We start from the raw sequence: 16,279 nt of genomic DNA, 5'->3' as shown, positions 1-16,279 counted from the left end.
GCACTAGTTGCCTTAAAGCAGGTATGTTTAAATGTCCCATTGAAAATACCAGGCCAAGGAGAAGAGAAGTGACTAAGATAAATGAATGGCAAGTGGGAGTTTGGACAATGGGGGTGTTGGACATGGGGGCTGGGGAATCTTGTACAGGGGGTGAGAAATAACGTTGGGGGGGGGTGAGAAATAACGTTGGGGGGGGGGGGTGAGGTCTGCGCAGGGCTCACTCCAAGTTTTTATAAACAGTTACATTGAAATTAGAAGTGCTTTTATTTCTTCTATTTCCTTCATAGTAATTATTAATATAACATTGGCAGAACCATCTTAAGTTAGCGATTTAAATTGCTTTATCGGATGGTTCCCAGCGAAGCACAATTGTCCAGGGGAAGTTAATGCCTCTGGACAATTACTAGGTAAACACTTCCACCCTTACCTGGGAACTTCCAAAAGGGATTCCCCAGTGCATCTCTGGGGTACCCCCATTCAAATTCGACACTGGGAAGCCAGGAGGTTACAGACCATTTTAATATTTTCTCACCATTTAAAAGAAAACTTTCCTCATTCTTTCTATCAAAGTCAATAGCCACACATTTCCCCACATTATACTCCATCTGTCTCCTTCTTACCTATCTATTTCCCTTTGCAGGTTTCCTATGTTCTCCTCAGTCTAGCTTTGTACTATCAGCAAATTTGGATATATTTCACTAGTCCCTTCATCCAAATCATCAGTATGGATTGTAAATAACAGAGCACAGATCCTTGCAGAATCCCAATAACAATAACTCGGCAGCATTATTCCTGCACTGATTTTAGTGCTTTAACAAATCCTATATCCATGATAATATATCACCATCGCCCCCACGTGCCCCTATTGGCTTTCATGCAGCTCCTTCTATTTATACTACACCCAGTCTGCATGAAGATGATTATATTAGCTTTGTTCCTTCTGTCACATTCTGCTCATTACTACACTGGCCTACAATCTTGACTTTTCTCTTGAGATTTTCAATGTTCCTCTACCCTGAACCTACCACCCCTCCACAGCCCCATTTTCTTTTAGTTTAAAGCCCAACCTACAGACTTTGTTACTTGATGTGCCAGGTCACTGGTCGCAGCCCAGTTCAAGTGGAGTCAGTCCACAATGGAGCAGCTCCCTCTTACCCAAGGATTTGTGCCAATGCTGGGAGTCCGTCTCCCACACAACTCATAGAAATCATAGAAACCCTACAGTACAGAAAGAGGCCATTCGGCCCATCGAGTCTGCACCGACCACAATCCCACCCAGACCCTACCCCCATATCCCTACATATTTTACCCACTAATCCCTCTAATCTACGCATCCCAGGACACTAAGGGGCAATTTTAGCATAGCCAATCAACCTAACCCGCACATCTTTGGACTGTGGGAGGAAACCGGAGCACCCTTTGAAGCAACTCTTTGAACCATGCATTCAACTCTGAACCATTTGACCCAATATCAATTTGCACATGTCTCAGGTTGTATTCCAAAGATTACTAGTTCTGAGGTTCTACTTATTAATTGGAAAATAACTCCTCAGTTGCCCTCAGCACAATCTTATTCATATTCCTATCCCAAATGGACCATGGCAACTGCAACCTCCCCTTAAAGCTCCAAGTTCTCTTCCAGCCATGAGAAGACATCCTTTATAGTGGTACCGGGCATACAACACAGCCTTCGAGATTCCCAGTCACAGCTGCAGAGAACAATATCTATTCCTATATCATTTTATATTCTTGATTCACAAAGGCCAATCATTACACTAAAAGGATACTAACTGGAATAGAGAAAAAGGAAGATTTATTGCATGCATTCAAGCAGCATGCCATAAAGCAGGTGGTACACTTTAATGGTAAGTAATTAATTGGGAATAGTGACTATAACATGACTGAATTTATTTTTAACTGGAAGAAAGGTGAGAAAGGAGGATTGTAAAGGTAAACTTTGACAGGATGAGGAAGAAACGAGTTGATCAATCTATGGACCAATGCTGGAATTTATTCACAAAGCTACTGAGTAGAATATCAAAGAAATACACAAACCCTCCACCCACAAACTCCAAGATGATGCAATTGTGGTTCCTTTAAGTAGATGGGGCCAATATAAAACAGAAAGAGAAGGCTCATAAAACAAAGGACAGTGACAAGAAATTCAAATCCAGAGCCTTGCTGACAGTTTGGGTGGCATTTCATTTGGCCAATCTGTACACAACAAGGAGTCAGTATGGACCCTTCAGAGAAATTGGTCAGGCTATTTAGCTGCAAGAATGAGATAATATTGTATTTCAAAGATCAGCTATTAAATTGTTTAGCATAAAGATTGAACATTTATTGAGTTAAATTAATAACATCCACTATAAATGTTTACTGTTGTACGATTCGTTCAATCAATATGCTTGGTCATTAATCTGAAACAAGGTCTGATATTGTGATGCTGCAATTTCTGAAGATCTGAAAAAGATCTTGCAGAGATACTGGATAGACTCAGCAGCTGAACAGAAGAAAACGTTATCTGTGTGTTTAATCTGGGCACATTATCATAGGTTATCCAAGTATAAAGGTCAGTGAGGGTACTCTAGAGGTTGAGGAGCCAAGACCACGTCTATAAAGTCACTTAATATACAAAATCTGAACTATCAGAGTGGGATAGAAAAAAAGACATCTTGTACTTGTTACAAACTGCACAAATGGAGAAAGCAGAGAGAGTCTAAAGTGATGGATGGGGTGTCAGTAAGCTGACTGCTTTGTCCTGAAGGGCGTCAATCTTCTAGTGTTATTGAAGCTGCATACATCAAGTATTTCATCACACTCCTGAATTGCATGCATTCAAACAGCATGTCGTAAAGCAGGTGATACACTTTGATGAGAAGTAATTAATTAGCAATGAGCAAGCTTCTTGGAAATAGTGACGATAACATGACTGAATTTATTTTGTTTACTTGGGCTTGTACATGGTGGACAGATTTGGGAAGTCAGGAGGCAGGTTACTCACTCCAAAATGTCCAGCCTCTGATTTGCTCTTGACACCATGGCATTGGTATAGGTCCAGTTAAATTTCTGATCAATATGATAGTAACGTCACCAAATGTCAGGAGAAGGTGGCTAGATTTTCTCTTGGAGACTGTCGTTGCCTGGCACAAATGTTACTTGCCTCTTACCAGCCAAAGGTTGATAATGATGTAGGTCCAGCTGTATACAGACACAAACTTCTGAATTATCTGAAGAGTTGCGGATGAAACAGAACACTGCAATCATCAGTAAACTTCCCCAATTGTGACCTAGTGATGGAGGGAAGGTCACTGGTGGAGCAGAGGATGACAGGTGGGCCTAGGACAACATCCTGAAGAGCTCCTGCTGCACATCTCTGGGACTGAGATGACTGGCCTTCAACAACCATGTCCCGCTCTGCTTCATCAGTCAGTGAGGAACTTACCCCAATTCCCACTGACTTCAATTTTACTGGAGCTTCTTGATGCCACGTTCAATCAGGTGCTGCCTCGATGACAAGGGCAACAACCACTCTGACCACGTTGGTAACTAAATGCCATGCGATAGAACTGTCAATGACACTTTCCATCACTTTGTAGATAGCAGAGTAGACTGATGTGGTGATTGGATACGATCTGTCTGGCTTTTGTGGGCAGGGCTTATATGGACAATTGTCACAAAAACGCCTCATTTTGGCTGTTTAGGAACAGCTGGGTTAGAGATTCAGCTATTCTGGACCACAAGACTTCAGCACCGCAACAAGGATGCATTCAGGGATCATGACCTTTGCGTTATCCAGTACGCTTATCTGAATAATACATAGAATGAGGTGCACTGGCGGAGACTGGCTGTGATGCTGGGGACCTCAGGAGGACTTTACTGGGGTACTAGACATCTCTAAAAGCCAAGACTTACTTTGAAGCAATAATCTGAAGCTCCTTCTGTTGGTCTTCTTCCCTGGTCATTTTCGACAGTTGGGTGAGAGCTGCCTCCACCTCCTGAATTGTCATTATGCTTTTATGGGCTGGAGGGAAACTCTGACTCCCTTCAAAAAAGATGCGCACAGTTTCAGAGACATCGCCCTAGAGTGAAAGCAAGAAAGATTTATTTATTTGGTGCATATTACGACATTATGGTGTTCTCAAGAGGTATACAACTGCATTGCCACTGAGCAATGGCTAGTATTTAAAGAGGATACCAATAAGCATGATTAATCAAACAGCCAAAATAAGAAACAGCATGGAACGTGGAGCTTCTGGCTGTGGGGGGGATAAGAGAGAAATGGGAGGGGAAAAAGAATTGATTGAAGGGTTACCTTGGCCACTCTAATAAAGGGGATTTTCACAGTAACTTCATTGCAGTGTTAATGTCAGCCTACTTGTGACATTAATAAATAAATTTAAACATCCCTAGCAGTGCTAAGCCTCCTGGCTGCAGTCCAAATTGGGAATGGTGCACCACCTGGTGGCAGAACACAGTGAAAATAAATTCCTGATTATCCTGGGCAGCATCCTTATCTTCAAATGTAAGCCAGTTTCTGAATCAAATGGGAAAGTCTTCAAATAAATATAGACAATGAAAGCTCGATTGAAAAAAATCATTCCCAGTCATCTACAAAACACAGGCAGGGAGCACTCACTCTCTTTCCATCAATATGCTTAGTTTTCATTGTCAGCGCTGGGTTAGAATATTTTCACATTTTTAAATGTAGGTGCAATTTTTTCGTCCAAGTCCAACAACAAAAAAACTCTTCAAATAAAAATAAAATGTTAAATTTACAATAAAAGTGCACAACAGTACAGACTGTTGCCTGCCTTCATTTTGGTGTTTGTACAAAACTCCCACCCACAAGTCTCTTGTGTACAGCTATAAGGTTGCAGCACAAAGACAACGTTTATTTATAAAAAGGCCATTTTATTGGACAGCTTTAAACGATTTGGAATGCCTTCTGAAGCACTCCAGGTTGCTCCTTTCGTTCTAATAGATTGCCAGATTTATCCTGGTGCAGTTTGACATTCTCTCTGTGTTGGCTGTGAGCCTGGCAGTCAGTGCTCTAACTGAAATGAGTTTGTGCAGTTGCACCCCAGTTGTCAGTGTTCAAAGTACACAACACAAGACAGGCCATCGTTGTAAAATGTTACGATCACGCTGCAAATCTCTGCCTACAAACATCCAACAAAAGACAAAACTTGCAATTTAATTTGGCTAAACTGGAGTTTCCAGGTGTTAACTGAACACTGCCTTTCTGAAAGTTTATATTTATTTGCTTAAATTTCCTTTCTACAGTAAAAAGTTTTTCAATGGTGCAGCTGGTAAAAGAAATGCACAAGAACTACACAGATCAGAAGGTTCAAGATCAATTCTCAGTCTCTGCAGGGTCAATCTTGGTTAGCAAAACGCCAACTGACTGCAGTAATCATGGGGCGACTGAAGGTGACAAAAGGCCGATTCTAACCCCCCAGCGCCCCTGACCCCTCCCCCCCCCCCCGACACACACACCCACCCCCCAGAACAGAAACAGATTGCTATGTTCTTCACACAAAATCCATGCTGCTGTGCACTTTCAAGATTTGTAAAATGAACCATTAGACAGAACATCCACTGGTGCCCAGCGGATAATATCCCAGTACCTTCAGAAAAGCAAGATGGAGAGGGGGAGGAAATTACATCGAATGTCTGAGATTTCGGCTACACTATTTACACGTTAAAAACCCTGGACATAATTTCACTCAAACATCACTCGGACTGACACCATGCATTTGCAGTTACAATAGCACCTAGGTTTTAAAAATAAATCAAATCTTGTAAGCTTGAAGGAAAATAATTTGTTCCAAAGCAGCCTTCAGTTAAAAAAAGCCCCAGAGTTGAAGCAGACAGTGCAGCGCACACACAGCTCTATCTCATGGCGGAAGGGTATATCGCATTTCTTTTTACGTTTCCGATCTGCTATTTTTACAGTACAGTTTGGTTTATCGCCAACACCATCCTCCCCTCAACCGCCCCCACACTTCATGGTGTTGTGTTTTTGTCTGTATGGATCTCTCCTGTGGGCTTTTCATCTCTCATTATTGGCAGACTTTCTTTCTAGAAATAATACCACCACACGGACTCACTGGTCATCTTCATTGCGCCAAAAAGACTTCTATTTAGTAGTTTGCTGCTCACTTAACCCCTCAGCTCCTCTCTGCAATTGGTGTATTTGTTGATTCTGCTCTTTTTCACTTTACTAACTTTATTAAAATATCTTTTTACTTTTTAGTGTCCAGTTTTGATGAGTGTTTCATCCCAAAAAACATCTTCACTTGTACTTTCTCTTTACACGCCCACAACACCAGCGTCTTTTCTCTTTACACGTATAAACTGACCTACTCCACAGCTTCTGTTTTTATACAATGCCAACAAGTTTGAGCCAAACATTGAAACGAACCTGCTCCAAGTCTCGCACCATATCGTCCAGGCTGCAGTTAAATATCCGACTGAACAGCTTGACGATCTGCTTGTCACTCAGGTTGTACACGGTTTTTACCACACCAGGCAAGAGTAATTTTATGGTTAGGTAGACATCCCCATGGAACTTTCCTAGAAAACAGGTTATCACATCAGGCACCGTTATATAGCTTACATTGAATTATAACTATATAATTCCATCCACATTGCTGTTAGGGTGCAACCTCTAATCACTAGGAAGAATCTCTCGACCAGCCTTCAAGTTCAAATGTCATTTAATTTAAACATCTATATGAGAATTCTGGCCAATCACACAAGCCAAGTATGAATAAGTCTCAGTGTAGATGGGATGTTAACACTGGGGCAAGAAATTGAAAAATATGTCAATGTCAAGGAATATAAATCAGTTCCTGGTGTACTGACCCCTAGTGTACTGTGCACTTCAATCCAAACTTAAGTTTAAAGTTTATTTATTAGTGTCACCATTAGGCTTACATTAACACTGCAATGAAGTTACTGTGAAAATCCCCCAGTCACCACACTCCAGCGCCTGTTCGGGTACACTGAGGGAGAATTTAGTGTGGCCAATGCACCTAGCCAGCACATCTTTCAGACTGCGGGAGGAAACTGGAGCACCCGGAGGAAACCCACGCAGACATGGGGAGAATGTGCAGACTCTGCGCAGACAGTGACCCAAGCCAGGAATTGAACCCTGGTCCCTGGTGCTTTGAGGCAGCAGTGCTAACCACTGTGCCGCCCTTAAACTCCCCCAGTTCTTCTCCAGGTTCAAAAATAAAAGGAAAGAGCTGGAAAACAGACAGCACACACGGTACTGTACACCAACACAAGCCCCCACCTTCAATATGGGGGAAAGCTGGTCTGTTTTCCCCAGCCTGGTAGTGAAACTACAAGCCCTGCTCTTGACACAGTACAGCTATGAGATTGGTATCCTTCACTTTCAGGTAAGCCTGTCTCACTTATGACATTGAGGCATCTTATAACGTAGGAAGACCACAATATAAAACAGATCAATGCAAATGGAGTAATTAGCAATGGGTAGATTACAGTTTTTGGAGCACAGACTTTAAAAAAAAAAATCCAGAACCACATTATGAAAATTAAATGGTTCCGCTCGGGGCCACGGATTTACAAAACCAATGCGAGATTGTAAAGAGATGGGACTCACCATCCCCACCTGTGCCCTTCCTCAGAAAGTCCTGGATGATCTGTGTTTTAGTATTATAGCTTGGCTTATCTGCAATCATGGCACAGAGCTTTCGGAATTCCCGCAACGAGCAATCCTTGTGATTTGGGTCGCACACCCCAACTGACAGTGCACCGCTGGAGGTCGAGGGCTCTTCATCGGGGGACCCTGTTTTAGCTGTGCGTGTGTATTTTTATAAAAGCAAAAACAACACAGGAAGAAATATCAGTTACCATAAATGCATTACAGGTCATCAGGTCTGCAAGAGAAAGTTAACATTTTGGGTGATACCTTACATCAGAATGGCGCTTACACAAAACATTCATCTACGTTTCTTACCAGCTGCTGACTGACAACACGGAAAACCTATCTTAATCGAAAAGAAATTGCACCTAACACTTGCTTCAATCATTATTCTGCCCCGAAATCCATTTGAATAATAAAAAATGCCTTTTTACAGCACCCTTACATTGAAGTTACAGAACAGACAGAGATAAGACTGTGTTGGTGTAGCTGTGGCTTCAGCTCAGAAATACTGGGAGAAATGGGAATGGGCCCTGGGTGGGATTGTGGTTGGTGCAGACTTGATGGGCCGAATGGCCTCCTTCTGTACTGTAGTGATTCTATGAAATCAAGAATCACGCTAGAATGAGGAACTTATAAAAAATATTACTGGAGAAATTAATCAGACTAAAAGTCAAAGAATGTGCTGGATCTGGAGGCCAGTTTTAAAAGATAGTGGGCGCACAGATTCCGATCTCCCATCATTCCAGAGATTTCCCATGGATTGGAAGGTGGCAGGTGTGACTCTACTGATCACAAAAAGGAAGGAGAGAAAACAGGGAATTCCACATCAGTAGCAAGGGAAATGTTGGAATGTATTATATTCAGGATGTGGTAACACAAGTCAACACGTATGTATGAAAGGGAAACAATGTTTGTTCAGATTTTTATTGAGGAAGTAATTAGCAGGGTAGATACAGAGGGAGGAACTGGATGTAGTGTACTTAGACTTTTTAAAATTGTTTAATCAAGGTGACACTCGAGGTTATTAAGCAAAATTGAGGCATTGGGCAAAATGGATTGAGGATTGGTTTATGGGCAAAAAACAGGGTAGGAATAAACAGGATATTTTCAGATTGGCAACCTACAACTAGCAGGGATCAGTGCTTGGGCCTCGCTATTTACATAGATATTAATAACTTAGATGAGGGGAATGAAGAGCCACGATCTCAAAAATAAGGGTCAGCCATTCGGCACTGAGCTGAAGTGAAATTAGTTAATTTGAAAGGGTTGTGAATGTTTGGAATTCTCTGCCCCACAGTTGTGACCTGCTCAGTTGCTGAGTATATCTAAGACATGAGTTAGATTTTTGAATACAAAGAGAGTTAAATGACATGGGGATAGTGGAGTTGAGGTAGAAGATTGGCCTTGGTCTTACTGAATGATGGAGAGGGTTCCTGTTACTATTCCTTATGTTTTGTTCTAATGGCTAAAATTGGCTCCAGCACTCGACTGTAGAGGTGCTGGTTGGAGAAAGTAGTTGTCACTCCTGGTCAGTGAATGCATGTGCCATTGTTAGGCAAGAATAAAATAGAATTCTGCTGTGTTGTCAGCTACTTTGAGAGAGTCAGCATTGTGAACAACAGCCAAAATACATTAAAATGTCAATAAGATAGATACAAGCTACACTGCAAAACACAGTACTTCTTCACTACCAACCAGATGTTTCTGGTGCTCCAAGTAAAAGCCTCACAACTGTATCTGGTATACCATCCTCTCTTGTTTCTCACAATGCAAGAGAAACATTTAAAGTTGACATCCACAATACATAGGAAAACAAACAAACATTCTTGTGTCATTTGTTTCAATTACTGTTGTTAATAGGGTGCAGGCTGATTGGTAAAGACAAAACCAAGGCTTTTCTTTGATGAGAGTTTATTGTCTTGTTCAGCCTCGCAGCGCTTCTCCCACACAACCCAGTGTCCCAGCTATCCCATATTTATACATGCTCAAAGACAATTAATACCCATTGTCTGGTTCTCTTAACCTTAACAATGTAATTGACAAGGCATCAACTAGCATTACGGAAAGACATTTACTGAAGCAGTGTCCCCTTACCCGAGAATCCAGAAAATTTACGAGGCGATGGAGTGACTGCAGCTGGTTTATTCTGGGAGGGTTTGATTTTTGAAGACAGCAAACCATTCTTGATTGCAAGTTCTAGCAAAAAAAATAAAAACACATCAGAACTATTCCCATAAGCTTTTTAATTTTCCCTTGGGATTGCTAATCATTTGTTTTTAAAACAGGAAGATTGGGCACTATGTAAATATTCCCCTGACATTTCAGCAATTAGCATAACCAGAGCACTGCATTGGTCTGGTGCATTTCCTGAATTTAGCCACCAACATTCACACAGATACTCCTGAATAAGGCAAAGCTTACTCTCATTTTCTTCTTTCTTCTGCAGGAGCTACCCCAAATGTCCAAACATTTGCCTCAGTGACTGTTCTTCATGTGTGAGCAGAGAACAAATAATTTAATCACAGGCCTGGTTCTGTTCTCACCTGACATCCATTCATGTTTTCTGGGAGGGTTAATGGATAGTGACCAGAAACATTAGTTATTTCATGTACAATCCTTCAGCCGAGGGAAACTAATCCTAGGTTCTGCTCAATACAGACTAAGGCTCAACTACCGAACTTTCGATCTATCCAGCTTAACGTATAACCAAGGAATATGCTTCAGCTATTTGGAAACAAGAGTGTAAACAACAGTGAAACAGACTGTATGATTTTTATCTAAAGTATAACCCACTCTCCAGCTCTCAGCATCCTGACCTTTAATGTGCTGGTTGATCAGATCCCTCTCTGCATCCTGAAGCTCTTCATAACCTTCTAGGTCCGTCAAGTCATCGATTTTCTTGGTACTTAGTCGGGCGCGTTCCAGCTTCTCAAACATACATTTGATGTGGTACCATTCCTTCATCTCCGCTGCCTCAGAGAAAGGGTTTGGCATGATCCTGCCAATCCGCACCAGTCCTTTTGGGAGTTTCTCCCTGCACTTCTTGCAGCCAGCTGTGCCACGCTTGGCATAGTCCACACAGTACCTCTGCACGGGCATCCCTGCTTTTAATGTGCACAAGGGACAGCTAGGGACCCAACAGAAAGTCAAAGCAATTGGGTTGGAAACACGCCGTCTCAGGCCTCGCTTCACTGCTAAACGCACTGGGAAGGGATGAACAAACCAGACTTGGTGAGAATATGAGTGCAAAGTGCAGCTTCTCTGGCTTTCAAGCACAGATCTTTCTACTTGATTCTGTACTGGACAAATCTTCTCGAGTCTGATCAAATGCTTTGTTATGTGGGAAAGCAGCCTGTACATGGACTTCTCACCGTTAGCTGCAATTAAAAGGAGAAAAAAAATACCTTAAATAAGACATGACAGCTCACCATATTACATATCACTGCGAACAGGTTAGTCAGAGGGCTGGCTGATTTGTAACTAGATCAAACCAATTAATGCACAAAACATCAAATAGTCTCCGTCTCCCAAGATGCTGTCTACAGACAGAAAGTTGTGCCTAAAAGCAAATTACTGCAAATGCTGGAATCTGAAACCAAAAGAGAAAATGCTGGAGAATCTCAGCAGGTCTGGCAGCATCTGGAAGGAGAGAAAAGAGCTGTCGTTTCAAGTCCAGACGACCCAATAACTCAATAATTTGAATCCTCTCACTTCATTTAACTTCATATTCCTTCTTATAAAAAACACCATGCAAACTTGTCTTGGTTAGTGGACTAAACACAAGATAATTGTCTTAGCATCGAAGAAAATTACAGTTTACAGATGGATGTGTGTGTGTTAGCACAAGCCTGTGTGCGCGCATGAACATGAGTGTGTGGTAGCGAGCGAACATGAGCATGTGCGTGTGTTAGCGCGAGTCTGTGTGTGTACGCGTGCCAGCGAGCATGAGCCTGGGCGAGGGGGCACGAGCGCATGGCTGGGCAAGGGAGCACGAGCCTGTGCGTGCCTGGGCGGGGGATGACGAGCGCGTGGCCGGGCGGGGGAGCCCCGGGCTTGGGCCCGGGCGGGGGAGCCCCGGGCGGTAGAGCCCCGGCGCGGGACCGGGTGGGGGAGCCCCGGGCTGCAGAGCCCCGGGCGCGGGCCCAGGTGGGGGAGCCTCGGGCGCGGGTGCGCGGGCGGGGGTGCCCGGCCCAGGTGGGGGAGCACGGGCGCCGGAGCGCGGTCCTGGGCGAGCGAGCGCGAGCTGCATCTGAGCGGGCACGAGCCGCACCTGAGCGGGCGCAAGCCATGCCTCCGTGGGCTCACGCCGTGCCTTCGCTGGCGCGAGCGTGAGTCCGTGCGCGAGCCTGTGCCTGTGCGGGCGCGAGCGCATGGCTGCGCGGGCGCGAGCCTGTGCGGCCCGAGCGCGAGCCTGTGCCTGTGCGGGCGTGAGCCCGTGCCTGTGCGGGTGCGAGCCAGTGCGGGCGCGAGCCTGTGCCCGTGCGGATGTGAGCCCGTGCCTGTGCGGGCGTGAGCGCGAGCCTGTTCTTGTGCGGGCGCGAGCGCGAGCCTGTTCCTGTGCGGGCACGAGCCTGTTCCTGTGCGAGCGCGAGCTTGTTCCTGTGCGGGCGCGAGCGCGAGCCTGTTCCTGTGCGGTCGCGAGCCTGTTCCTGTGCGGGCGCGAGCGCGAGCCAGTTCCTGTGCGGTCGCGAGCTCGAGCCTGTTCCTGTGCGGTCGCGAGCGCGAGCCTGTTCCTGTGCGGTCGCGAGCGCGAGCCTGTTCCTGTGCGGTCGCGAGCGCGAGCCTGTTCCTGTGCGGGCCCGAGCGCGAGCCTGTGCGGGCCCGAGCGCAAGCCTGTGCGGGCCCGAGCGCAAGCCTGTGCGGGCCCGAGCGCAAGCCTGTGCGGGCCCGAGCGCAAGCCTGTGCGGCCCCGAGCGCAAGCCTGTGCGGCCCCGAGCGCAAGCCTGTGCGGCCCCGAGCGCAAGCCTGTGCGGCCCCGAGCGCAAGCCTGTGCGGCCCCGAGCGCAAGCCTGTGCGGCCCCGAGCGCAAGCCTGTGCGGCCCCGAGCGCAAGCCTGTGCGGCCCCGAGCGCAAGCCTGTGCGGCCCCGAGCGCAAGCCTGTGCGGCCCCGAGCGCAAGCCTGTGCAGCCCCGAGCGCAAACCTGTGCGGCCCCGAACGCAAGCCTGTGCGGGCCCGAGCGCAAGCCTGTGCGGGCCCGAGCGCAAGCCTGTGCCTGTGCAGGCCCGAGCGCAAGCCTGTGCGGGCGCGAGCCTGTGCCTGTGTGGGCACGTGCCTGTGTGGGCGCGAGCCTGTGCCGGCAAGAGCCTGTGCCTGTGCGGGCGCAAGCACGAGCCTGGGCGTGTGCGTGCGAGCTCGTGCATGTGCAACTGAGAACCTGTGCGTGTGCGAGCGAGCGTGAGCCTGTGCGGGTGCGAGCCCGTGCCCGTGAGGGCGCGAGCCTGTGCCTGTGTGGGTGCGAGCCCGTGAGGGCGCGAGCGTGAGCCTGTGCCCGTGCGGGCGCGAGCGCGAGCCTGTGCCTGTGCGAGCGAGCGCGTGCCTGTGCGTGTGAGCGCGTGCCTGTGCGTGGGCAACTAAGAGCCAGTGCGTGTGCGAGCGTGTGCGAGCCTGTGCGTGTGTGAGCGAGTGTGAGCGAGCGAGCCTGAGCCTGTGCCTGTGCGAGCGAGCGCGTGCCTGTGCGTGTGCAACTAAGAGCCAGTGCGTGTGCGAGTGAGCGTGAGCCTGTGCCTGTGCAAGCGCGGGCCTGTGCGCGTGCGAGCGAGGGCCTGCGCGCGTGCGAGCGAGCGAGGGCGGGCCTGCGCGCGTGCGAGCGAGCGATGGCGGGCCTGCGCGCGTGCGAGCGAGCGAGGGCGGGCCTGCGCGCGTGCGAGCGAGCGAGGGCGGGCCTGCGCGCGTGCGAGCGAGCGAGGGCGGGCCTGCGCGCGTGCGAGCGAGCGAGGGCGGGCCTGCGCGCGTGCGAGTGAGCGAGGGCGGGCCTGCGCGCGTGCGAGCAAGGGCGGGCCTGCGCGCGTGCGAGCGAGGGCGGGCCTGCGCGCGTGCGAGCGAGCGAGGGCGGGCCTGCGCGCGTGCGAGCGAGGGCGGGCCTGCGCGCATGCGAGCGAGGGCGGGCCTGCGCGCGAGCGAGCGAGGGCGGGCCTGCGCGCGTGCGAGCGAGCGATGGCGGGCCTGCGCGCGTGCGAGCGAGCGAGGGCGGGCCTGCGCGCGTGCGAGCGAGCGAGGGCGTGCCTGCGAGTGAGCGAGGGCGGGCCTGCGCGCGTGCGAGCGAGCGAGGGCGGGCCTGCGCGCGTGCGAGCGAGCGAGGGCGAGCCTGCGCGCGTGCGAGCGAGGGAGGGCGGGCCTGCGCGCGTGCGAGCGAGCGAGGGCGGGCCTGCGCGCGTGCGAGCGAGGGCGGGCCTGCGCGCGTGCGAGCGAGCGAGGGCGGGCCTGCGCGCGTGCGAGCGAGCGAGGGCGGGCCTGCGCGCGTGCGAGCGAGGGAGGGCGGGCCTGCGCGCGTGCGAGCGAGGGCGAGCCTGCGCGCGTGCGAGCGAGGGAGGGCGGGCCTGCGCGCGTGCGAGCGAGCGAGGGCGGGCCTGCGCGCGTGCGAGCGAGCGAGGGCGAGCCTGCGCGCGTGCGAGCGAGGGAGGGCGGGCCTGCGCGCGTGCGAGCAAGCGAGGGCGGGCCTGCGCGCGTGCGAGCGAGGGCGGGCCTGCGCGCGTGCGAGCGAGCGAGGGCGGGCCTGCGCGCGTGCGAGCGAGCGAGGGCGGGCCTGCGCGCGTGCGAGCAAGGGCGGGCCTGCGAGCAAGCGAGGGCAGGCCTGCGCGCGTGCGAACGAGCGAGGGCGGGCCTGCGAACGAGCGAGGGCGGGCCTGCGCGCGTGCGAGCGAGCCCGAGCCTGCGCGCGTGCGAGCGAGCGAGCGCGAGCCTGCGCGCGTGCGAGCGAGCGCGAGCCTGCGCGCGAGCGCGAGCCTGCACGCGAGCGAGCGCGAGCCTGCACGCGTGCGAGCGCGAGCCTGCACGCGTGCGAGCGAGCGCGAGCCTGCACGCGTGCGAGCGAGCGAGGGCGGGCCTGCGCGCGTGCGAGCGAGCGAGGGCGGGCCTGCGAACGAGCGAGGGAGGGCCTGCGGGCGTTCGAGCGAGCGAGGGCGGGCCTGCGCGCGTGCGAACGAGCGAGGGCGGGCCTGCGCGCGTGCGAACGAGCGAGGGCGGGCCTGCGGCGTGCGAACGAGCGAGGGCGGGCCTGCGCGCGTGCGAACGAGCGAGGGCCGGCCTGCGTGCGTGCGAACGAGCGAGGGCGGGCCTGCGCGCGTGCGAACGAGCGAGGGCGGGCCTGCGCGCGTGCGAACGAGCGAGGGCGGGCCTGCGGCGTGCGAACGAGCGAGGGCGGGCCTGCGCGCGTGCGAACGAGCGAGGGCGGGCCTGCGCGCGTGCGAACGAGCGAGGGCGGGCCTGCGCGCGTGCGAACGAGCGAGGGCGGGCCTGCGCGCGTGCGAACGAGCGAGGGCGGGCCTGCGCGCGTGCGAACGAGCGAGGGCGGGCCTGCGCGCGTGCGAACGAGCGAGGGCCGGCCTGCGCGCATGCGAACGAGCGAGGGCGCGCCTGCGCGCGTGCGAACGAGCGAGGGCGGGCCTGCGCGCGTGCGAACGAGCGAGGGCGGGCCTGCGCGCGTGCGAACGAGCGAGGGCCGGCCTGCGCGCATGCGAACGAGCGAGGGCGGGCCTGCGCGCGTGCGAACGAGCGAGGGCGGGCCTGCGCGCGTGCGAACGAGCGAGGGCGGGCCTGCGCGCGTGCGAACGAGCGAGGGCGGGCCTGCGCGCGTGCGAACGAGCGAGGGCGGGCCTGCGCGCGTGCGAACGAGCGAGGGCGGGCCTGCGAACGAGCGAGGGCGGGCCTGCACGCGTGCGAACGAGCGAGGGCGGGCCTGCGAACGAGCGAGGGCGGGCCTGCGCGCGTGCGAGCGAGCCCGAGCCTGCGCGCGTGCGAGCGAGCGCGAGCCTGCGCGCGAGCGCGAGCCTGCGCGCGTGCGAGCGAGCGCGAGCCTGCGCGCGTGCGAGCGAGCGCGAGCCTGCGCGCGTGCGAGCGAGCGCGAGCCTGCGCGCGTGCGAGCGAGCGCGTGCCTGCGCGCGTGCCTGCGCGCGTGCGAGCGAGCGCGAACCTGCGCGCGTGCGAGCGAACGCGAGCCTGTGCACATGCGAGCGAGCGAGGGCGGGCCTGCGCGCGTGCGAGCGAGCGAGGGCGGGCCTGCGCGCGTGCGAACGAGCGAGGGCGGGCCTGCGCGCGTGCGAACGAGCGAGGGCGGGCCTGCGAACGAGCGAGGGCGGGCCTGCGCGCGTGCGAGCGAGCCCGAGCCTGCGCGCGTGCGAGCGAGCGCGAGCCTGCGCGCGAGCCTGCGCGTGTGCGAGCGAGCGCGAGCCTGCGCGTGTGCGAGCGAGCGCGAGCCTGCGCGTGTGCGAGCGAGCGCGAGCCTGCGCGCGAGCGAGCGCGAGCCTGCGCGCGAGCGAGCGCGAGCCTGCGCGCGAGCGAGCGCGAGCCTGCGCGCGTGCGAGCGAGCGCGTGCCTGCGCGCGTGCGAGCGAGCGCGAACCTGCGCGCGTGCGAGCGAACACGAGCCTGTGCACATGCGAGCGA

General features: G+C 52.3%; 1 protein-coding gene across 3 annotated transcripts in view; it reads right to left on the bottom strand.

Moving 5' to 3' along the window:
• Positions 1-16,279, bottom strand: part of lig3 (ligase III, DNA, ATP-dependent) — a 59,593-nt gene that overhangs the window by 31,562 nt on the left and 11,752 nt on the right. For all 3 annotated transcript variants that reach the window (XM_078225089.1, XM_078225086.1, XM_078225087.1), the window contains exons 2-6: positions 10,495-11,055; positions 9,773-9,874; positions 7,634-7,828; positions 6,428-6,579; positions 3,916-4,082 (exon numbers count right to left, since the gene is read on the bottom strand). In XM_078225089.1, the coding sequence (XP_078081215.1) occupies positions 3,916-4,082; positions 6,428-6,579; positions 7,634-7,828; positions 9,773-9,874; positions 10,495-11,038 (1,160 nt within the window). In that variant the 5' untranslated portion in view covers positions 11,039-11,055. The remainder of the gene's footprint in view (positions 1-3,915; positions 4,083-6,427; positions 6,580-7,633; positions 7,829-9,772; positions 9,875-10,494; positions 11,056-16,279) is intronic.

This window comes from Mustelus asterias, chromosome 12, assembly GCF_964213995.1.
Source record: "Mustelus asterias chromosome 12, sMusAst1.hap1.1, whole genome shotgun sequence".
Lineage (NCBI taxonomy): Eukaryota > Metazoa > Chordata > Chondrichthyes > Carcharhiniformes > Triakidae > Mustelus > Mustelus asterias.
The sequence above is the reverse complement of the archived record's forward strand: the minus strand, read 5'-3'. Positions and strand labels throughout refer to the sequence as shown.